We start from the raw sequence: 25073 nt of genomic DNA, 5'->3' as shown, positions 1-25073 counted from the left end.
TTCAGTTAGAAGCTGGTGAGCCTCAAGCAGTTACAGGTGTAGACAGGGCACAACAAACTTTCAGCAGCAAATTGAAAAGTAAGAATGTAGGGAAATCAGTAAAGAGAAAGAAAGTGTTGTTGTTAGGTAGTTCCCATGGAAGAGGTGTTGGCCAACTCTTGCAGGATGAACTAGGATCAGAATACCAGGTCACCAATTTTTTTAAACCTAGTGCTGGTCTGGAGCAGGTGACAGAGGATTTAGGATCACTTTGCAAAGATTTCACTAAGGAAGACACCGTGGTTATAGTGGGTGGGGCAGGTAACAGTATTGACAGAGATCCTGGGTACAGCATAGAGTGTGACCTGGCGAAGATTGCATCAGCATCGAGGCATACCAGTGTTGAGTTTGTATCTGTTCTTGGGCGCCATGACCGACCTCATTTGAACTCTTCTGTCAAGAGAGTTAATTTGGAGCTGGAACGGCTGCTCATGTCGGGTGCGGGGTCACACATTGGTGTGGTTCATGTTGATTCTGTCAGTAGGTGGGATTATACTAGGCATGGCCTTCACCTCAACAGGAAGGGGAAGGGTAAATTGGCTGGGGAAATAGCAGGAAAGTTAAAGGGGGGAGGCACTGTCATGAGTGGTAAAATACCAGTGGTTATAGGATTCAGAAAAGACCCTTTTTTAGGGTAGGGAGGACAGAAAGAAAACAAATTTTAAGAGAGGTTAGAACTGAGACAAACCTTCAGTTTGAGAAAGAAATCAAAAAACATAATTCCAGCTTATTACATCAACATAAACAGCCATTGGTTAAGAATTTTCAACTGTCAGCAGATATTTTAACTCCATCCAATTTTAAGTCAGTCAATGTGAAATGTCAGCTATCTTTATTGCATCAAAATATTCGAGGACTGAGAAATAAAATTAATGAATTAACTATCTGCATAGATGAATTAGAGTCTTCAAACCCAGCTGACATAATCTGCCTCTCTGAACATCATGTGACCACTGGTATAGAACTTTTAAGTGTTACAGGGTTTAGGTTAGCATCTCACTATTGTAGATCAGAAATGGAGAAAGGAGGAGTTGCCACATTCATCAGGAACTGTCATAAATTTAAGAACATAGACATTCATAAATTTTGCCTAGAACAGCATATGGAAGCATGTGCAACAGAATTAGAATTTCACAAAAAATCTTTCATAATATTAAGTGTATATCGAGCACCTGCAGGTAACTTTAATCTGTTTGTAAACCACCTTGAAGCTGTACTGGCCCATTTAACAACCAAAAACAAAGAAATAGTGGTTGCTGGTGATTTCAATGTAGATTTCCTTAAAGACTCTCCCAATAAGAACCTATTTGAGTTAGTAACACTATCATTCAACTTAATTCCCACAGTAAAGTTCCCCACTAGGATAACCACTTGCTCACAAACAGCCATTGATAATATCTTTATAGAAAAGTCAAATGAACAAAATTATATTACAAAACCAATAGTCAATGGCCTCTCAGACCATGACATGCAGTTCCTTCTGTTAAATGTTAATACTGAACAAGATATAAAATCTGTTAAATCTGAGCTCAAGAGGGTAATCAGTAAGCCAAAAATTGATTATTTTAGGACACTCCTCAGAGACATTCACTGGACTGATGTTTACTGTGCTCATGGCATGAATGAAAAATATAACATTTTTGCTAATAAAGTGCTTACCTTATTTGAACACTGCTTTCCCCCAAAACTTACCAAGGTTAGAGCAAAGTCTACAAAGAAGCCATGGATTACTCGAGGAATAGGGGTATCTTGTAAAACAAAAAGAAAACTGTATCTGTCAATCCGAAACATTTCCAATGTTGATGCTATAGCACATTATAAGAAATACTGCAAAGTATTAAAGACTGTAATACGGATGTCAAAGCAAATATATTACAAGGAAAAGATAGTCATATCAGATAACAAAATAAAGACAATATGGGATATAGTGAAGGAGGAGACCGGTAGAACCAGACATGAAGAGGAACAAATAGCATTAAGAGTAAATGATGCATTGGTGACAGATGTGTATAGTGTTGCAGAACTTTTTAACAAACATTTTATAACTGTTACTGAAAAGATGGGGTTGTCAGGTTCGGTAGATGCTGCTATGGATTACCTTAGACCAGACATTTCAAGTAACTTCCATAATATGAATTTGACCCTCACTACCCCAACAGAAATAATGTCCATCATAAAATCTTTAAAATCAAAAACATCTAGTGGGTATGATGAAATATCAACAAAGTTAATTAAAGAATGTGATTCTGAGCTAAGTAACATATTAAGCTATCTGTGTAACCAGTCGTTTATCAGTGGAATATTTCCCGAATGGCTGAAATATGCTGAAGTTAAGCCACTGTTTAAGAAGGGAGATAAAGAAATAGCATCAAATTTCCGTCCAATTTCACTGTTGCCAGCATTCTCAAAAATTTTCGAAAAAGTAATGTACAGTCGTCTTTATAACCATCTTATCTCAAATAACATACTGTCAAAGTCACAATTTGGATTTCTAAAAGGTTCTGATATTGAGAAGGCTATCTACACTTACAGTGAAAATGTACTTAATTCATTAGACAAAAAATTGCAGGCAACTGGTATATTTTGTGATCTGTCAAAGGCATTTGACTGTGTAAATCACAATATCCTTTTAAGTAAACTAGAATATTATAGTGTAACAGGAAATGCTGCAAAATGGTTCAAATCTTATATCTCTGGCAGGAAACAAAGGGTGTTATTAGGAAAGAGACATGTATCAAGCTATCAGGCATCATCCAACTGGGAACTAATTACATGTGGGGTCCCACAAGGTTCCATTTTGGGGCCCTTACTTTTTCTTGTGTATATCAATGACCTTTCATCAGTAACATTACCAGATGCCAAGTTTGTTTTGTTTGCTGATGATACAAACATTGCAATAAATAGCAAATCAAGTGTAGTCTTAGAAAGATCAGCCAATAAAATATTTGTAGACATTAATCACTGGTTCCTAGCCAATTCTTTGTCACTAAACTTTGAAAAAACACTCTACATGCAGTTCAGAACTTGTAAGGGGTGTCCCAAGAGTATATGTCTAACATATGATGACAAGAAGATAGAAGAAGTGGACGGTGTTAAATTCTTGGGATTACAGCTTGATAATAAATTCAACTGGGAGGAGCACACCACAGAACTGCTGAAGCGTCTTAACAAATCTCTGTTTGCAATGCGAATTTTGTCAGACATAGGGGATATAAAAATGAAAAAGCTGGCATACTATGCTTACTTTCATTCCATAATGTCATATGGGATTATTTTCTGGGGTAATTCATCAAGCCAAGCTAAAGTTTTCCGGGCACAAAAACGTGCAGTAAGAATTATATGTGGTGTGAACTCAAGAACATCCTGCAGAAGCCTGTTTAGGGAACTAGGGATACTAACTACAGCTTCCCAATATATTTATTCCTTAATGAAATTTGTCATTAAAAATATATCACTTTTTCAAACCAATAGCTCAATTCATGGAATCAATACTAGAAATAAGAATAATCTTCACAAGGATTTAAAGTCATTTAGTCTTGTACAAAAAGGTGTGCATTATTCAGGAACACACATTTTCAATAACTTGCCAGCAGCCATAAAAAGCTTAACAACCAATGAAATTCAGTTTAAGAGAAGCCTAAAGGATTTATTGGTGGCCAACTCCTTCTACTCCATTGATGAATTTCTGAGGAAAACCAACTGATTTGTATATAAGTACAACATATCTTCTGCACAATTTCAGTGCAGTAATGTGTTCACTGAAAATTTGTGTGTGTGTGTGTGTGTGTGTGTGTGTGTGTGTGTGTGTGTGTAAGTATAATCTAACTTCTGCACCATTTCAGTGCAGTAATGTGTTCATTGTAAATAAGTATTACAGTAGTTGTATTACATGTTTCTTACCTTATAAATAAATAAAAAACTTTTTTATTTTAAATTCAGTGCAATAGTATTTGTAAAATGACTCTTAGTGTTCATTAAAAAATGACGATCATTCCACTTGGGACCTGTGGAATGGTACATTAGCTTATTTGTTTTAGTTTAAATATTTGTCATGTATTGTTGTTTTTCTGACATGTTCCACATCCTGGAGGACCTCCTCACTACGGATCAATTGGAATGAAAGTAAATCTAATCTAATCTAATCTAATCTCACACCTGTCTTTACTTCAAAGACCTCGGATCAGTTCTCCCACGAACTTCACTTGGGAGATTGTGCCTGTTAAGGTCTCGTTGATTATGTTTGCCAGTTTGGGCTTGACACCAAATTCCTTGATGATCCCATCCAGAGTCTCCCTGTCCATCAAGTCAAAAGTCATTTTGAAGTCTATGAAAGACAGCATAATTTTCCTGGAAATCGGCATTCTGTGACAGATGATTGGCTTCAAATTCAGGATTTGCCCAGTGCAGGAGTGGCCTTTCCAGAATCCTGGTTGTTTATGTAGGGTCACTCTATCCTAATGAGAAGTATTTTTGAAAGGATTTTAGAGGTACACAGTTGTCAGCATCATGTTTGTCCCCTTTCTTATGAAGCAGAACAATGTGCCATTTTCCATTCTTCTTTCATTAGTACTACTACTACTACTACTACTACTACTACTACTATTATCTTTTCAGTTTGTAATTTCACAAGACTATGTTTTTATTATATTTTATTGTTTTTCGGTAAGTTTTGTTTATTTATACATAATTTTGTCATTGACTCAAAATTAAATAAGTAGACAAATAAAAATTACTGTTCCAGTTTGTTATTAAATTCTCTGGTCATTATTTTTTGGTATGTAATCAGACACACTCGTGCAGTCATAGGAAAGGTTAGTAGATACAGTACCATCACAAAGATACTTGTAATATAGTTAGCTTCGCCTTTATTTTGTGCTTAACACTAGGTTCTGTTCTTAAACAGTGTTCATGCCTTGACAGAAAAGTTCTTCCCCTTTTAACACCACTTAAGTTTTGAATGGTTTTACTAAAAAAGACAGAGATCCCGTAATTGGATCTTAGCGCTGATTAAGAGAATCAACCAGAGTGACCAGTGCCCAATCCAGACATTCACACTTTGCAGCAGATAATACCCATAACAGTCTTGATGAATTGCTCTGTGGAGAGCAAATATGAGGGGCTGCTCACTAACCAGCACTGCAGGCAGTGTGGTGACTCAAAGTCTGCTGCCCTCTGGACCAAATGCATTACAAACAATCCAAAGTCTAACTGGCTGTAAAAATGTCAATCTTGAATGTAAACTGAGGGGTCTGCTGGCATGTGATCAGTACACACTCTGGTTGTGTTGATTCCAGACTATTGAAATTCAGAAGCATTAAGATCTGAGCTGAGAATATTATGAGTATTGCTCTGCTGAAGTTTAATGTTGTTCATGCGTCTTATCAAATTCTTTGTGCTCAGGCAGGCTCATGAATCATTGATAGAGTTCATATACTCTACTGCTGTGTTCAATTTCTGGGACATCAGTATTCCAGCTGGGGTGAAAGAATATTGGGTTTGTGGACTGAGGGAACCCAGTGGCTTCAAGTAGGGAATCCAGTGGCTTCAAGTTGTGGGGCAAGCCCAGCTGCTTCTACACTTGCATCTTGCTACGTGAAGTTTATTCTAAATATTCAGTAATATAGATATTAGAGAAGCAACGGCTTCTGCTATATTTATTTTAGGGGAATGAAAATGAGGTCGTGTGGTTTACTAGAGGGACAGAGTCTGAAGGAAGTTAAGGTGTGAGATTCATTGTAAGCAGGAAGACTAAAAGGAATAGTCCGCAGAACAGTGAGACCTGTGTTGAAAATAGGTAAAAGATATTGAGTGAAAATCGTCCAAAATTATGCAACAGTGTGTCCACATTATTATGTGGAGGTAGCAGTCCTCTGTGAAGAGGTACAGAACCTGATGAATGACAGCAACTCCTGGAATAAAATGATAATGGGGGGGGGGGGGGTGATTTTAATGTGAAAATAACACAAGAAGTGATTCTTTATTGAGAAACATGGAATGTGATATCGGAGATCAAATCCAGTGAAAACAGCATGTTTGTCCCTGACACTTTCTTCCAGCAGAAAGCAAAGAGAAAAGGACTTGGTAAAGACCAGTGGAACTCAAAGTGAAATTGACTATATTTGATCATTTAATAAAGATATACAAATTATGGTGTTCCTAAATTGACTATATTTGATCATTTAATAAAGATATACAAATTATGGTGTTCCTAAACCATTTTGGAATTTCAGGTGATCATAAACTCAAAAGACGCAGAATAAAAATACATATCAAGCTACAAAGAAGCAGAAGCATCAGGCAGATTGTCATAAATACATTATTGTTTTGTTTATCAGGCCTACAGTTGGTTTGATGCATTTGACAATTTCTCTCGCATCATCTCTCCTCTTCATTTCACCGTAACTGTATTATCCCACACCATTGATGCTCTACCTTATATACTCACACGTAGGCCTACCATTGTGATTACTTCCCTTTAGCACCTATTCTACTACAGGTTTCAGCAATGACTTGTGTCACAATATGTACCCACCCATTCTCTTTCTTTGATTCATCAACTTCTTTATTAGGCCTTTTTCTCATCTATTCATCGCAGGTTCTTTTCATTTCTTATTCAATCGATCTTTCTATATACATAAAGGCAGTGTTCTGACTGACTGACTAAGTCATCATCACCCAGCCAAAACCACTAAGGATAGAAACGTTAAATTTGGAGAGGGTGTTGATTTTATGCTGTAGGCACCATTTAAGAAGGGAGTTTTTGAAATTCAACCCCGAAGTGTTTGAAATAGGGGAAGAAAGGTTTTTTGAAAGTATGTCGCTATTAAGGCAATTCTTAAGCTAGCACTACGAAAATTATTATTTTGGTTTCTTAGTCAGAAATTTAAAAAAATATGTTTTTCAGCATTTTTTAAATTTAACCCCTGTGGGTGTGAAATAGTGAGTGAAAACATTTTTAAAAATAAATCATCAAAGAACTACTAAATATTTTTAAGCTACATCTAGTGACAATTGGAATTTCACTTCTCATTTTCAAATAGAAAAATGCATGTTTTAATGTTTTTGGACATTCAACCCCTAAGGTGGTGAAATAGGAATGAATTTTTTTATGAAAATATTTCATTATTAAAGCATTTTTAAAGCTGAATGTATTAAAATTTGAGTTTGGTTTCGTGGTTAGAAATGGAAAAATACATGTTTCACTGTGTTTGGAAATTCAGCCACTAAAGGGGATGAAACAAGCCCATCACCCAGCCCAAACCGCTAAGGATAGAAACTTGAAATTTGGAGAGGGTGTTGATCTTATACTGTAGGCATCATTTAAGAAAGGATTGTTCAGAATTCCACTCCTAAGGGGGTGGAATAAATTATGAACTGCTTTCCGAAAATATGTCACTGTTAAGACAATTTTGAAGCTAGAACTACAAAAATGTGAAATATTTTCTTTTTTAAAAAAAAATCATTATTGAAGAACTACTAAAGCATTATCAAAGCTACATCTATCAAAACTGGTATTTGACTTTTCGGTTAAAAATTAATAAACACAGTTTCACTGTTTTAGAAAATGCAATCCTCAAAGGAATGAAATAGGGGATGAAAATTTTTAAGAAACTATTTTGTTGTATTAAAAAAAATAATTTTAAAAAGCTGCCCCTATGAAAATTGGTATTTCAGTTCTCGGTTAGATGTAAAGAAATATGTGTTAGGGAATGAAAGTTTCTATGGAAATATCACCACAAGAACGCAAAAGGCATGGTTAGCAAAAACCTTGGACTCCAGCTACCAGTATTGTTTTTTGATCAGAAAAAAACCATGCTTTTATGGTCTTAATTAGATTAAAGAAAAACAGAACAAAAACAATCTGTGCAGACCATACACTTTACGCAATTGAAACAGTGGGCGCTAAACGAGTCTGATGTACGGCAATGTAGAAAAAAATGCCAAAGTTTTTTTGTTGTATTTCTGTCCTCTCCATTATCCATGTTTTGCACCTTAACATTTCATGAATTTTTTCTTAAGTCTTAAGATTTATATTGTTGGCTGTTAGCAACTGTAGCTTTTGATAGAAACCCTTTTGAGATGTGTAGTTCTTACTACTATGTTTTTTGTGCATCTTCAGTCTGTTCTGCTTCCAAGATAGCAAAATTTGTCATCTCATTAAGAATCTCTTGCCCAGTTTAACATTTAACAATCCTGAATATCTACATACTACACTTGCTATTCCCTTAGTTTTCGTTTGAACAACTCCCACTTAGAAATAGCCCTGTACTTCCCTCACCACCTATGTAATATACAAATCAAATATCAGCGGTAACAATGAGCAGTCCTGCCCTACTCCTTTCATGATTTAGCCATCTTGTGTCATTACATCAGAGTTGACTAGCCAGTTTGCTTCGTGTTGTATCCATGACAGGAACGGTCGCTGGGTTGCTACTAACGAAAACGTGGCAGGACCAAATGGGTGTGGCCCACGAACAAACAAGACAGACGAACAGGAATGGAAGGACAAGCAGGACGACAGACAACCAAGCAAGACACCAATATCAACGACAAATTAATAAGCGACAGGGTCACAAGAGAGAACCTCACAAAATCAAAACAATGCCCCCTCGTAAACAGGAAGTAAGCACACGCTACGTAAACACGATGTCTGTAAGCGGATATGAACCGACTCAACATGAATACTAGACTGCCTCGCTCAGTGAGAGGCAGCCGCCTAAATACACGACACGGTATGTCGCTATTGACCACTGGGACCACATGCTCGACAGTGGCGCCCTCACGTTCGACTCGGGGCCAGGAGCGCGCGGAGCCACGGGTTGCGGCGCGACTGCTGCAGAGACCTCTAGTGGTCATCGAGTTCGATGCCTTCTGGCGCAGATTTGAAGCCCACGGTGCTCAGTACCAGATCCCTCCCCCCCTGAAACTTGCACGTAGGGGCGAAAACGCCCTGGACAGTGCCACGGTGTTCGGCAGATGGGAGAAGATCCAGGCTCATCAACTGCCGTTGTCGGGGAGGAAGGAACATCCGAGGTGTCCATGATGGCCAACGCAGAGGCCAGGGCGTCAGAGGGAGCCTCCTATCCACCTGGGGATGGGGAGGGCTGGCGGCAGGCTCGCGGGGAGACGGCAACAGGGGGCAGTGGCGGCAACTTGAGGACCACGTCTGTACCTGAAGGAGGTAGCGTAGGTGGAGGTGGCGGTGGGAGTCCCACGGGGGTATGTGGGCAGAGCTGATTATGATGGCGGTGTTCCAACCCTTTCGACGTCTACACTGACGTCACACGCTGCCCATGGGCAGTAATGACCACGGTGGGCATCCAGTCTGCCTTGCTCCTGTACATGCGGGTCCACACGGCCACGCCGGGTGCATAACGCTGAGAGGGCCGGGAGAGGGGGGTGGGAGGGTGCCGGCATCAGCAAATGGAGCAGGGTCCGCAGCTGTCGCCCATGGAGGAGCTCCACCGGACTATGTCCGTCAATTGATGTGGTGTGATACTTGCTCAAGAACAGGGTGAGGGCCGTTGTGATTGGAGATGTTTCAACCACCTTTGTCAACTGTTGTTTAAAAGTTCGGACAAGCCTCTCCACTGCGTCATTGGGAGAAGGGTGGAAAGGCGGGATACAGATGTGTTAGATAACGTTGGCCTGACAGAAGTCGAGGAAGAGGATGCCATGAATTGGGGGCCATTATCAGAGACCAATGTATGAGGCAGACTCATTGCATCTGTATTGACAAACAGTCCCTCTCAAAATATACCAAAGGTCTTACTGAGGCCTTTGTAGACTGTAATTACCCTCCTAACTTTGTACAGAAGCAGATCTCCTATACCTTGTCTCTCCAGTCCCCTAGCACTCCCAACACTCCCACCATCTGGCAACAAAGGAGCACTTCTCCTCTGACTCAGTACCACCGAGGTCTGGTGCAACTGAATAACATTCTCCACCATGATTTTGACTACCTCTCGCTGTGCTCTGAAATGAGGAATATCCTACCCACTATCCTTCCCACCCCTACCTCAGTGGTATTCTGTTGCCCACTGAACATATGCAGTATCGTTGTCTATCCCTTCTCCACCCATGCTTCCAACCCTTTGCCTCATGGCTCATATCCCTGAAATAGACCTAGATGCAAGACCTGTTACATACATCCTCCCACCACCATCTACTTACGCCAATTTGGCCAGAGACATCTCCTGTGTCATTAAATGTGGAATTCCCTGTGTAAGCAGTTATAAGAGGGACAAACTTAACTCCGACCACTGTGCTGCTTTCAATGCGGGCATGACAACCAACAAGCTGTCGAGCTGCTGAACATGCTCCCTTTCACAATGTGTTTCACTTCAGTGTCTGCTTCACAGCCTGTGCCGTCTGGATTTTTCCTACTAATACCAGCTTTTCTGAATTGCGTAGGTGGGAACTCACCCTGAAATATATCCTACATTCCTGTAACTCCCCTGGCCTCACCCTTCACTGGTCCCTGTCCTTCAGCTGTCTATCCCCCTCCCCTACTCCCACTCCAGCACTACACAGTCTTCTATTCCACCAGCACACCCACTCATCTTTTTCCCCTTCTATTCTTCTCCACTCCACTTCCCACCCCTCTCCCCCTCCCCTACCTCACGCACCTCACCCTTCTCAAATGTCCTGACTGTACCTAGCAGCCCTACCCTGTCCCTACCACCTCCCTGCATACTCCGACAAGCAGCACTACACCTTCTTCCACCCCTATCCTGCTATCTCTGTCTCTCCCTCCCCATCGCAGCCCCCATCTTATCCCCACAACCCCCACCAGTTTGTTTCCCCCATAAAGTGTTGTTGCAGTCCACAGTCTGGTCTCAGTGGCCAGAGACAATAATCAGGTATGTGTGATTTGTGCTTGTGTGAATGTCTAAGTGTTTTTTTTTTTTTTTTTTTTTTTTTTTTTTTTTTTTTTTTTTTTTTTTTTTTAATTCAGAAGGTCTTTTGACCAAAAGCTTAAATGTATAGCATTCTTTTTGTTGTGTATGTCTGTGACTCAGCGTCTTCTCTGTATTGTGAGTAGCAATTTATCATTTCATTCTATTGTTGTTATTCCATCCTGTTTCCATTGTTTGATTTTAAATTTCTTTAAGTATATGTGTAGTTCAAAAGATGAATTAGTAAAAGATATAATTAATCAAGTAAATTTTGCCATTTCTCTTTGCCTCCATAACTGAGTTATCAGCATATTTGTCTGCAATGTGAAGGACCTTAATTCAGTTCCTGTTACTGCCAGGGGCTTTTTTCTTAGTGGAAAGACTGGAACATGGAGCATTCAGCCTCAAGAGGTCAGTTGAGGAGCTACTGGAAAGCAAAGTAGTGGTTCCACGTTTCAGAAAGTTGAAAGTAGCTAGGATAGAAGTCTTGTCCATTGCCACCACATCCAAATGGCTTCCAAAGGCAGAGGATGGCATTGTGGCTGATCTTCTTCACACAGTTCTTGAAACCTGATGGTGAATTTAGTTAATGATGTTCCAAAAGTAATACAACATTAAATGTATAAGGCCATTCGAGGTATAATGAAATAGGTGTCAGATGTTTTACTAAAATTGGTTAGAGCTGGAGGAAAAGTTACACAAAAGAAACTAACAAAGTTATTGTCAGAATGTTTGTGAAAGCAATCAATTTTTCCAAAACTTTTTAACAGTTCTCTAATTATTCTCTTACACAAGAAGGAGCAAGGGATGGGGTGGGGGACAATGTAGACATGTCAGCCTCAGGTTTAGCATATAGAAGATATTAGCAAAGTTACCAGCAGAATGTCACATGCTGTTGACAGTGTTCCTTGTACCTATATGGCAGAGGCAACAGGAGGGGTGGTGACCTAAAGTCCCTCATCACGAGTCTTCGCACCGATGTCCTAATTAAATTCCAAACCTCCTGCATTGTTTCATGAAGTGAGGTCATGTGATATTGTTGATACCATCCTTATCAACAACATCATCATAATCATCCCTATCATCCTTAGGATGAGGATGTTAAACTTGGCACTCACCTTGCTCACCTTGGTGCTGTTTGAGAGCGAGTAGGCTATGTGCCAGCACCAGGTTTCAACTTCTTCCTTCTCTCATCATCTCCGACACAAATATGACACCACACACACACACACACACACACACACACACACACACACACACACACACACACACACACACACACGACTGTCGTACTTCACAAAAAAAAGTGTGTGTGGACACAAAGGAAAGAAAAAACCTTTCCAATTGGTGAATATAAATTATGGAATAATGTAAGATTTGTAGTTTTTGAGAGAACTTACGACCCAAGTGTAACAAAATATGTACTTCACAACCATTAGTATTAGGAGGACTGGCATTAGCAAACTACCTACAACTACCGTAACCAGTGAAGTTTTTCCTCATTGTTTTCAGTTTTACTTCTTAAGTTACTTCACAGGGTGGTTTGTTTGGATCTGATTTTCAGAGATTGTTGAGGCAGGGGCCACATATGGCAGTCATGTGTGCATGAGTTGTGTCTGAGTGATTGTGTAAATGTTTGTATGCTCTCATTTTCTGACAAAGACTATGGCCGAAAATTTAGTTGTGAGAGTTTGATTGTCTTTTCTGTGTGACTGTTTGCACCTCAGCAATCATCTTTACAGTGAGTTGATACCTATCCTCATTGGTACTGATTCTCAGAGTATTTGCGCAAGTTATCTGTTTCATTGATTGATAACTGCAGCCTCATTTCATCAACATGGGGTCTGTGACACGTGAATAGCTGGCCACGCTTGTGAACTTCCACGATGGGCCAAAACCACAGGCCATTTCTGCAGGTATCTCTAACAGACTGGGCCTGCCGATCTGAAGCCCATCATTTCCCACTAATATGCAAACCTTACCATCAGATCTAGTCTCACCAATCTTCTGCGGGCCGGGTCTATTTGTGTGTGGGATAATGTGGCGGATTTTCATGGCTTATCCAAGAACCCAGGACTTTGGTGGTCCTCAGCGGGCCAGAGGCCATGGGCAATAGATTGCACGAACTGCGACTGTCCCACCACAAGTACATTGTACAGTGTGTCATTTTATTTCTTCTAGTACATTTAGGCATTTTGAAAATAATTTATATATTAGAAAGTATGCACAATAAGAAGAAAAAAATTGTGGCATTTAGTGGCTGTTTGTACACTAGTAGTCACATATTTCTCAAAAGAATAATCACATAATACTTGTAAAATCATAGACATAACACAGTCACTAATAACCAACAATAACGAACATAGTAGAACCAAAATTTTATTGGTGGTCACCTATAGTGTTGGTTTACACAACTGTTCCCTGCCTTATACACTTCTTTCAAGAGGCCTGCTTTCTTCTGAGGTTACTTCTGAAATCAGTGAAGGTATTTTAAATCTGTCTTGTGACTTCAAGGATATGCATATTTTTGTCACCAAATGTGTGTTATTTTATTGAAAAAAAAATACCAGTGGTGGTCTTAATAAAACATACATACCATTTGACTTGCTTGCTTTCTCCATCTAAAAACAGTTCATTGAAAAACATGTTGATGTTAGTACTTATGATTTTTGGTCACATGGAGAAGAAATGCAGAAGTCCTTACACTATTTTGTCAACTTATGTCTTACTTAACCTTGAGCTGTCAAAATTTATCAGGGAAAAATGCTAAAACTTGTCTGGAAACCAGGGAATTTCACTTGGTGATACTTGTGGCAATACCGCTTCAGTACGGTGTCTTTATAGGTCAGTAGTGCATTATACTTATCGTACAAATGCATTATGCTTAAAAATTACTATAGAAAGTATGTATAATTAAATAAAAAAGATCAAAGTGAAGAATACATTGTAAATACAAAATCAATTTAAACTAAACTTACAATTGAAAATAAACAAATAACTATACAATAACATTTTTATCTATATGACTTGTATTCAGTCAAAGCCCCAAACACGTCATAAACATATATTTAGTACAAAAAATAAAGAAAAATGGACACACATTTCTATAGCAATAACAAGAAAATGACATTTTTTCTCAATGTGACATCTTTTCAGCCAAAGCCACCATCTTTGTCAAAACACTTTGCACACACATACTGAACACTTCCAGCACATGAACCACTACGAATTTCTTGCACTGCACACACAGATTTTTAGTTTTGTTCGAACTTTTGCATCCTCCTATCTGGCTGGTCTTCCACACGGGTACTTCACATATTTCAGTGGTCGCAGTGAATGTATGAACAGATCCTTTCCATGATTGTATGTACAGCGGAGAAAAGAAACATTCATCGGCAAACTTTTTCTCCTGTTGTCTCTCTGTAAAGGATCCAGGCATTGATACCAGCAAGGCGTAGGACGCTGAAAAACACATGCATAGGCCATCTGTGGCAGCCAAACTTTACAGTGTACAAACGAGACATCTGGTCCACAATATCAACTCCAAATTTCCTAGAATTGTAGAAACTCACAGTTTCAGGGAGTTTCTTCTTTGTTTGTTTGTCCACTGCAACTGACTGGTACACTGTGCTCAACAGAACAACATTTTTCTTGGTCTTCTCCTGATATGAGGTAATTGTTGTGTCACCAGATTTGTGTAAAATAGTAGCATACAAAGATCTGGCAGTAGACTTCGCTGATGGAGAAACTTCTCTTCCGGTTTTCTGCAGTGTACCCACCATGGTTGTGTTCTCCCACTTCAGCTGCTCTGTAAGATGTTTTGCTGTGAAGGAATTGTCACATGTTGCATTTCTTCCTTTCGAAGTGAAGTGTTGCATAAGACATGTAACAACATGCTCTGCAATTGGTATGTTAGTGGGTCTTTCACTTCGTTTACCCAAGTAAAGAAATCCATTCACCATTTATTTACTACTGACATATGCTGCGAGCCAGGACTTCCAACCAAATTTGTCTGGTATATTACTTATGTTGTATGTCTGTCCCCGGTAGCTGAATGGTCAGCGCGACAGAATGTCAATCGTAAGGGCCCGGGTTTGATTCATGGCTGGGTCGGAGATTTTCTCTGCTCAGGGACTGGGTGTTACGTTGCCCTAATTATCATCATTTCATCTCCATTGACACGCAAGTCGCCGAAGTGGCAGCAAATCGAAATACTTGCATCCAGTGAACAGTCTACCCAACGGGAGGCCCTAGCCATGCACTCATGTAGTATGTAGTGGCACTGAGCTTTGCATGGGTAGAATTGCTCATCAATGGTTATAAATGCACCTGGTTTGTAGTTCTGGATACAGTTAGATATGAATTCTAAGTGGGGTAGCTGCTGTGAAGCCTTCGGTCTTAAGTCTTTCGACATGAGTGTACTTGTCATGAAATCTTAAAAATGGCATGACTTTAATGAACTTATTTCTTCCTATAGTGCAAAAGAATAATAATGCTGGCCCCCACACTTGAGACCACAGAAGTTTCAAGGGGAAATTCTTTCCTCCATATACTCCACGTGCGTACATTATAGCTATAGCAGCTTCTAATTAGACAATATTGAGTACCCATGCGTCATTTTGGAGAAGTTCTCAGGCTCGAACTTCTGTAAAGTTTTTATGTTCTGTAGAATATTATTGTCTTATCAACACTCGCCATGCACTCAAGTAACTGCCTGCAACCATAAGTTTCTTAGTATTACACTTTGGCCCAGGAGTTTCAACCAACATGTTGTGACACCCTAATCTTCCAGGTGCATGCCCTTGTGCAATTCAAGTCCACACTGTTCTATCAGCTGCAGTCTCTGCACTTCCAACTTCCAGATGCTGAGATGGATGTGATTTTTTCTGATTTTTTCCTCAGCTGTGAGAAGAAATTTGTTATACTACTGGAATCAAACGTGTAAACACTGGATTGTTTGTTTGTTGTTTTACAGGTTCTGAGTGTTCATCTTCTGACTCTGATGATTCTGTTCTGTGGAGCTGATATTCTGTGTAATTTTTGTCATCTTTGTCATTTTTATCATCCAACTCATCACATTCAAAAATATCTTTTTCTTCAGAATTTTCTTCTGGTAAACTCTTCACATAATTCACTAATTTTTCATCTGAACAAAAACACGGGCATGCCATAATGATGAGGAAGAGTGCTAAACTTCTGCAGAGCACGACAGCATGTTGACAGAGAACAGTTACTAAAGTATGTCCATTCTACCACTGTATAAAGTAAAAATGCCTTGTAATTACAAGGTGTTTGTGGCGATAGAACTCATCTTACTATTACTGTGTAAGGTTTCGGTTTTAGTTTGTGCACAGCTATGTGAGCAGAAGCTACCAGCACACCAACTTGAAATGCTAAATGGCACAACAGTCCCCTCATACTTCTTACTGAGGCCATTCCAAACTCTCCTAGTTGGGCTTTAGCAGTCGGAGATGGTAGTGGCCAAGTTTGTATGTGTTTGTGCGTGTTTTGTCGACGTCTGATGGAGGACTTAGTCTGATAGCTGAATTATATCTAGCATTCCTTATTCAGTTGCCTGTCTGCCACTCAGTGCCTTCTTTAAGTGGTGAGTAGCAGTCTATCCTTTTCATATTGTTGATATTCCATCCAAGATTTTTTATTATTTGATTTCATCTAGTTTTGTTCTCAGTTGAAAGCAATATGCCACCTGCCACACTGTGTGAGCAGTGAGTCAAAATATCATATGGTGATCACAGCCTACCTAAGGGGATATTTGTTCCCACACAACACCAGAGACAGCACTAGCATTGTACTTGTAGTATGTATGGAAGAGAAACATGGACGATAAATAGTTTAGACAAGAAGAGAATAGAAGCTTTCAAAATGTAGTGCTACAGAAGAATGCTGAAGATTAGACGGGTAGATCACGTAACTAATGAGGAGGTATTGAATAGAATTGGGGAGAAGAGAAGTTTGTGGCACAACTTGACTAGAAGAAGAGATCAGTTGGTAGGACATGTTCTGAGGCATCAAGTGATCACCAATTTAGTATTGGAGGGCAGCGTAGAGGGTAAAAATCGTAGAGGGAGACCAAGAGATGAATACACCAAGCAGATTCAGAAGGATGTAGGCTGCAGTAGGTTCTGGGAGATGAAGAAACTTGCACAGGATAGAGTAGCATGGAGAGCTGCATCAAACCAGTCCCAGTCTCAGCACTGAAGACCACACCAACCAACCAAAGCAACCTACACTTGATGATATAGTTTTCTTCTTGAAATTGTAAAATTATGTTCCATACAGTTTTGGCAGAATAGTAACACTGATTCACTCAAAGATAATTCGTATTTGTGTTGCCTCATATATTTTGAATGATCCACTCAAACTTATAAAGAAAACAGAGAGTACTGAAGATTTTGTAACAAGACCATAGTGTGGCCTTCACTTTATTTGTACAATATCTCTGGTTGTTTTAAAGCAATAGTACTGAAGCTAATGAGTGAACAAATTTAATTTGCAGGTGTCTAGCCTGGGATGGGATGACACTCATTCTTGGAGGAAGTCTTGGAAGTCTGTATATATGGGACTTAGTACAAGTTACACTACTTAAACAAATTGATGCACATGCAGGTTTGTAATTTGTTGGTTTTGTTTCATTTTACAGGACACACAATAATATGACATTTCTTCACATTTTGCTCATTAATTTATGTAATTGTTATACTAATGCCCAACATATCTTTATTATGAGACTGTACAGGACATTGCCCTGTGAAATATATTCACAAAATTTAACTAAGCACTATTTTCCAATAATTTAGTAACATTGATAGTAATAGATTGAAAGGAGAATTCTCATATTACATAATGCTCTCATAGCGTAGATATTTTTTCTGAAGACACATATAGGAAATATTAAAAAATGTAATGACTTAAAAATGTAAGAAAGCCTATTATCAAAGCTTTAGCTACTTATTTTGCAGCCAATTAAAGATGTTTGATAGTAAGGATTTCTATAGATTTGAAAAATAAAATGGAATTCATGCTTTGAAATCGGATGTGATAAATTAACAAGAATGATGAAACAGTTTATGTGTGAAAGGCAATACTTCTCACAATCCAAACTAGGTTTATTAAGTTGCTCATTGTTGAAATGAATAACCTTTATCCTGTGCCAAATCTGACATTTTCCAGGTTGTGTTATTTGATTAACTACAATAATAGTACATTATTATTATTATTATTATTATTATTATTATTATTATTATTATTATTAGTAGTAGTAGTAGTAGTAGTAATAGTGGTAATATACATTAATATACATTACATTTTTTTGCTAAGCAGTCATAAACAATCCTCCACAGTTTCACTGATTCCTGCTGACAAAGTTATTCATTTTATTTACATGTAATCAATCAACAAACATATTCAAGGCATTAAGATCACCACTTTTTATCTTCTCTGCTGTTGTTGTTGTGGTCTTCAGTCCTGAGACTGGTTTGATGCAGCTCTCCATGCTACTCTATCCTGTGCAAGCTTCATCTCCCAATACCTACTGCAACCTACATCCTTCTGAATCTGCTTAGTGTATTCGTCTCTTGGTCTCCCTCTACGATTTTTACCCTCCATACTGTCCTCCAATACTAAACTGGTGATCCCTTGACGCCTCAGAACATGTCCTACCAACCGATCCCTTCTTCTAGTCAAGTCCCCCCAGGGGGTCCACAACTCTTTTGTGGATACGTGCGTGGCGAGCACGGGGCCCCGAGCCATTGCAGCCTTCTTTCTCTCCCGGGCTGCATTTCCTTTCCCTTCCCCTCCTTTCCCCTCCATACCCCTTTCCCCTCGCCCTCTCCTCTCCCTCTATTGGTGTCCTTGCTTATGTTGGCCCCCGCTATCCTCCTGGTTCTGTTGGTTTTACACTCTGGCTTTGTTGCGTAATCATCTCCTCCTTTTGGCATTCCTTGGTCCCCCTCTGGGGTTTGACCTCCATTCCAAAATTTCTCTTCCGTAGTGTGAGCCATTTGGGGAAGAGCACCTTACCTAGTGTCTCCGACGTGTGCCCTCCTAGTATATTCCACCTTTTCTTCTACGTCGTTGTCTGATGCTAGGGTGCATAGCCAACACGGTAGCCAGCCCGTGTGGTGGGGTCGCTATGTACCCTTTTGGTTGAGCCCCCTGAACACACAGGGATCACACTTCTGATACCTGAGCTGTGACCTCCTCATGCATGCCTTGGAGTGGTTGCTCGTCATCCTGGAGCATCGGAACTCCCGGCAATGGCCGCCGTGCCAGACGGCCCTTGCTGTGGCTGGGTGGCGCCCGTGAGGAGAGCCCCTGATCGGAGTGGGTGGTATCAGGGCGGACGCTATGCAGATGAAACGCATAAGGGTCCAAACCTCTGGCCGCTCTTCTGCGGCCGTCTCTCTGCGTGGTACTGATTCCTCAAGTGCTGCTTCTCTTGCCCCTTCGGCCTTCCCTTCCGTGGCTACCCCCTGGGAGGAGGGTCAGGCCCGTCGTCTAGGGGCAAAACCTTTCCCCCGTTATCTAGTTTGCACCAGGACTGATGGAGATACTTTCACCAGTGTCAAACCTTTATTCTTTGTGGAACACATTGAAGACAAGTTCGGCGAAGTGGACTCCCTGAGCAAGATGCGGTCGGGTTCGTTACTGATAAAAACTGCTTCGGCTGCCCAATCTGCGGCCCTTCGTGCCTGTACCCATCTTGGCACAATTCCCGTGTCCATTACCCCTCACCAGTCTCTAAATATGGTACAAGGTGTGATTTTTCACAGAGACCTCATCCTTCAAACTGATGAGGAACTTCGGGACAATCTCGGACGGCGGGGTGTTCACTTTGTTCGGCATGTTCAGAAGGGTCCTAAAGATAATCGTATTGATACTGGTGCCTTTATCCTGGCCTTTGAAGGGGATACCCTTCCTGAGAAAGTTAAGATTATGGTCTATCGCTGTGATGTGAAGCCGTACATCCCACCTCCTATGCGGTGTTTTAAGTGCTTGCGTTTTGGCCACATGTCTTCTCGCTGTACCCAGGACCCTCTCTGTGGTGACTGTGGACGTCCACTCCATGAGGGGAGTCCCTGTGTTCCCCCTCCTGTATGTGTAAATTGTCATGGTAGTCATTCTCCACGTTCAGCAGATTGCCCAGTCTATAAGAAAGAAAAAAAGATACAGGAGTATAAGTCTCTTGATCGTTTAAGCTACACAGAGGCCCGTAAGAAATATGCACGATTGCACCCTGTGTCCATGACATCTAGTTACGCCTTGGTTACATCTTCATCCCTTCCTCCCCCTTCCTTACCCCCGTCCCGGACCCCTCTCCTTCCCCCCTCCCCTGCGGCTCCCACACCTTCTCCTCTGGGCGCCGCTCCCCCTCCCCAGCCGGAGAAGTGTCCCACTCCTTCGGCGTCTGCCGGTCAAGGGCGCCTCTCCCGGGATGCCCCTTCCCGGCACCTTCCAGGTCAAAGGTCTGCTGCAGCGCGGCGACCGCGAGAGCCGCGGTCTATCGGCCCCCAGGTCGCCCGGTCTCTTTCTGTTCCTGATCTTGCTGCAGCTGGCTCCATTATGCCACACAGCCCTCCTCGATCTCAGCCTGAAAAGAAGAAGAAACATAAGTCCCGGGACAAAGAGCCTCTGGTGTCACCGGAGGTCCCTTCCCCGGCTTCACAACCGGATTCTGACCTGTCGTTTATGGATGTCGCCCCCTCCTTGTCGGTGACGGGTGGGGACCCGGCGGTATGACTGGATTTAGCGTGTTCAGCCCTCATTTAAACCATCGTTCTGTGGTTCTCCAATGGAATTGTAATGGCTACTATCGTCACCTTCCGGAATTGAAATCCCTTCTTTCGTCCTACTCAGCAGCTTGTGTGGTTCTACAGGAATCTCATTTTACTGATGCTCACTCACCGACCCTCCGTGGGTTCCGTGTTTTCTGTCGAAATCGGGACGGACCCTTGCGGGCTTCTGGTGGCGTTTGTACGTTGGTCCGTACAGACATTGCTAGCACGTGGATTCCTCTCCAAACTACATTGGAAGCAGTTGCTGTTAGGGTCCACTTAGACTCTGCAGTCACAGTATGCAATCTTTATCTCCCTCCTGACAGGACTCTTACACCTGCTGCCTTAACCACCCTTCTTCAGCAACTTCCTCCTCCCTTCCCCCTCCTTGGGGATTTTAATGCTCATCATCCTTTGTGGGGCAGTGCCTTTCCATCTAGACGAGGTCTTCTTATCGACCAATTTATTGCAGACCACGACCTGTGCCTTCTTAATGATGGCTCCCCTACTCATTTCAGTGCTGGTCATGGTACCTTTTCTGCCATTGATCTTTCTCTTTCTTCTCCCTCTCTCCTCCCTTCATTACACTGGTCGCCACACGACGACCTTTGTGATAGTGACCATTTCCCGTTGATTATCACGCTCCCTTCCCGCTCCCCGATGGAGAGGTTACCTCGTTGGTCTTTCCACCGCGCTGATTGGCCTCTATATACTGCACAGGTCGAGTTTTCTCCCTCTTTGTTGGGTTGTATTGATGACGTCCTACGTGATGTGTCTGACGCGATTGTTCGCGCTGCTAACCTTGCTGTCCCGCGCTCATCTGGACAATTTCGTCGTCGGCAAGTCCCGTGGTGGAGTACGGCCATTGCCATTGCCATCCGTGATCGCCGTCGAGCTTTGCAACACTTTAAGAGGCACCCATCTGTAGCCAGCCTTTCTACCTTTAAGCGCCTTCGCGCTAAAGCCCGTTATTTAATCAAACAGAGCAAGCGGATATGTTGGGAACGATTCGTTTCTTCCCTTGGTTCCACTGTCCCTCTGTCACGGGTATGGGCTACACTTCGCTCTCTGCAAGGTTGCCATCGGCAGTCCACCCTCCCAGGCCTTCACCTCCCAGATGGCATTTGTACGGACCCATTAGTTCTTGCAGAACATCTTGCGCCCCATTTTGCAGTGGCATCAGCGTCGGCCTCCTATCCAGCTGCTTTCCTTCATCAAAAACAGCAGGCTGAAGCTGTCACCTTATGTTTCACCACTTGTGAGTCAGAATCTTACAACGAACCTTTCACTGAATGGGAATTTCTTTCTGCTCTATCTGCTTCTCATGATGCGGCTCCTGGCCCAGATTCCATTCATAACCAGCTGCTTCAACATCTCAGTGCTCCACAACGGCACCATCTTCTTCGGGTGTTTAACCGTATCTGGCTCCAGGGTGACTTCCCTTCTCAGTGGAGGGATAGCATTGTGATTCCTGTCCTTAAGCCTGGTCAGAACCCCCTATCTGTTGACAGCTATCGGCCAATTAGTTTGACCAATGTTGGTTGTAAGTTACTTGAACGGCTGGTAGCCCGTCGGCTCACTTGGGTCCTCGAATCTCGGGATCTATTGTCCCCTTACCAGTGTGGCTTTCGAGAGGGACGATCTCCAATCGATCATTTGCTTCGCTTGGAATCCGCAGTTCGGCAGGCTTTTTCCCAGCGCCGCCATTTGGTTGCAGTGTTTTTTGACCTTCGCAAGGCCTATGACACGGCCTGGCGCCATCACATCTTACTAACCCTTCATCAGTGGGGTCTTCGGGGCCCACTCCCGATTTTTATCCACCAGTTCCTGATCCATCGGTCATTCAGAGTTCGAGTTGGTACTGCTTTTAGTTCTCCACGGACCCAGGAGACGGGCATCCCACAGGGTTCGGTCTTGAGTGTCCTTCTTTTCCTCATTGCTATCGATGGACTTGTGGCCTCTGTCGGTCCCTTGGTCGCCCCTGCCCTGTATGTGGATGATTTCTGCATTTGGGTTAGTTCCTCCTCGATGCCATATGCAGAACGGCAGCTCCAGGTGGCTATACGGCGTGCCTCTGCATGGACCCTCTCCCACGGGTTTCAATTCTCCCCTTTAAAATCGCGGGTGGTCCACTTCTGTCGCCGTACTACGGTCCACCCTGATCCAGAGCTCTATCTCGCTGCACAAAGATTGCCTGTGGTTCCACAGTTTCGTTTCCTAGGTCTTCTTTTCGACAACAAGCTCACTTGGCTGCCCCATATCAGACTCCTGAAGGTAGGATGTTTCCGTAAACTCAATGTCCTTCGCTTCCTTGCCCACTCCTCCTGGGGTGCGGACCGTTCCCTCCTCCTCCGTCTTTATTGTGCTCTAGTTCTGTCACGTTTGGACTATGGTTGTCAAGTTTATGGTTCAGCTGCTCCTTCCACGCTGCACGTGCTGGATCCAGTCCACCATCGTGGTATCCGTTTGGCCACCGGTGCCTTCCCTACTAGCCCTGTTGATAGTCTCCTGGTTGAAGCTGGGATCCCCCCCCTTTCTGTTCGGCGGTCCCAGCTTCTGGTGTCTTATGCCCTTACTATCCGTTCTTCTCCCGCTCATCCTTCCTATTCTATCCTATTCCCAGACCATGGACGTCGCCCGCCTGACTCCCGCCCTCGGGCGGGTTTACCGGTTGGGCTACGCCTTGCGTCTCTTACCCGTGATTTTCGGCTTCCTTCTTTGTCCTGTCTTCCTCGCTCCCTCCCCTCCACCCCTCCTTGGTTAGTTCCTCGGCCTCGAATTCGGATGGAGCTCCGCCGCGGTCCGAAAGATTCCATCCCCCCGGTGGTGTTCCGTTCCTTTTTCCGCCAAATTTTATGGGAGTTTCGGGATGCTGTTGTTTTTTACACTGATGGCTCTAAATCTGCTGATCATGTTGGGTATGCCTTCACGTCCTTCGTTGGAACGGAAAATCATCTACTGCCACCCTCATGTGGGGTGTTTACTGCGGAATTGATGGCAATTTCCCGGGCCCTTACCTTTATTAAACAATCCCAACACAACCGCGTTTTGTTATGTACGGACTCGATGAGTGGCCTTCTTGCTATTGACCGGTGTTTTTCGCGCCATCCCTTGGTCTCTGCCATCCATGACCATCTCGCTGATCTTCACCGTGCTGCTTGTTCCATTGACTTCTTATGGGTCCCGGGCCATGTGGGTATCCCGGGTAATGAGCTCGCTGATCGTTTGGCTGGGGGAGCAGTTACTTACCCCCCGTTTTCTGTAACCCCTCCTGCAGCGGATTTACGGCTTCACATCAAATCCCACTTTGCACAGTCATGGGCCAATTCTTGGGAGGCTACTCCACTGTCTAATAAACTTCGTGCCATTAAGGTGAATACAGGCCCATGGCGTTCTTCCTTTAGCCTCTCCCGCAAGGACTCGACCACACTGTGTCGTCTCCGCATTGGCCATACCAGGCTGACCCATGGTTTCCTTTTGCGTGATGAGCCACCCCCGCTATGTGGTTGTGGAGCCTTCCAGTCAATGGCCCACATTTTGGTTGAATGCCCCCTTCTTTTGGCTCTGCGTGCTAAGTACAGACTCCCCCACACTTTACCTTTGATGTTGGCTGACGATTCCCGGATGGTCTCTCTGGTTCTAGGTTTCCTCCGGGAGAGTGGTTTTTATTCTCAGTTTTAAAGTTTTTAATCTCCCTCTGGTGTTGGGGCAGGGCGGTGAGTGTTTGGGTGTCTCCCACTGTATGCAGTGTTCAGAGATTCCCGATTCACCTCCCTGACCGGAATCCTCTTTTCTTTCCCTTTTACTCTGTTTTTACCCCTTCTTTTTAAGGCTTGGTTAGTTTTTCTATTCCCATACGTACTTTCTGCATTATAGCAGTTGTACCTTTTAAGTCACAGGTGGTCTTGCCTATGCTGTTTCAGCATAGTGTTGGGTTTGTTCTCTTGCCAACTTCCCTCATTTGTTTTTACTAATGACAACGTGACTGCCCTTTTACGTTTCCCCTTTATCCGTTTTATTTTTCTGACTATACTGAGATGTCCCGTTAGCAGAATGGAGTCTATTTGAAACAAGGGACTGATGACCTTGCTGTTTGGTCCCTTTAACCTCAAACAACCAACCAACCAACTTCTAGTCAAGTTGTGCCACAAACTTCTCTTCTCACCAATCCTTTTCAACACTTCCTCATTAGTTATGTGATCTACCCATCTAATCTTCAGCATTCTTCTGTAGCACCACATTTCGAAAGATTCTATTCTCTTCTTGTCCAAAATATTTATCGTCCATGTTTCACTTCTATACATGGCTACACTCCATACAAATACTTTCAGAAACGACTTCC

General features: G+C 42.3%; 1 protein-coding gene across 1 annotated transcript in view; it reads left to right on the top strand.

Moving 5' to 3' along the window:
• Window positions 1-25073, top strand: part of LOC124773078 (protein FAN-like) — a 237374-nt gene that overhangs the window by 176310 nt on the left and 35991 nt on the right. The window contains exon 17 of the mRNA XM_047249371.1: window positions 17455-17564. Within this exon, the coding sequence (XP_047105327.1) occupies window positions 17455-17564 (110 nt within the window). The remainder of the gene's footprint in view (window positions 1-17454; window positions 17565-25073) is intronic.

The sequence above is a fragment of the Schistocerca piceifrons genome, chromosome 2 (genome assembly GCF_021461385.2).
Source record: "Schistocerca piceifrons isolate TAMUIC-IGC-003096 chromosome 2, iqSchPice1.1, whole genome shotgun sequence".
NCBI classification, from domain to species: domain Eukaryota; kingdom Metazoa; phylum Arthropoda; class Insecta; order Orthoptera; family Acrididae; genus Schistocerca; species Schistocerca piceifrons.
The sequence above is the reverse complement of the archived record's forward strand: the minus strand, read 5'-3'. Positions and strand labels throughout refer to the sequence as shown.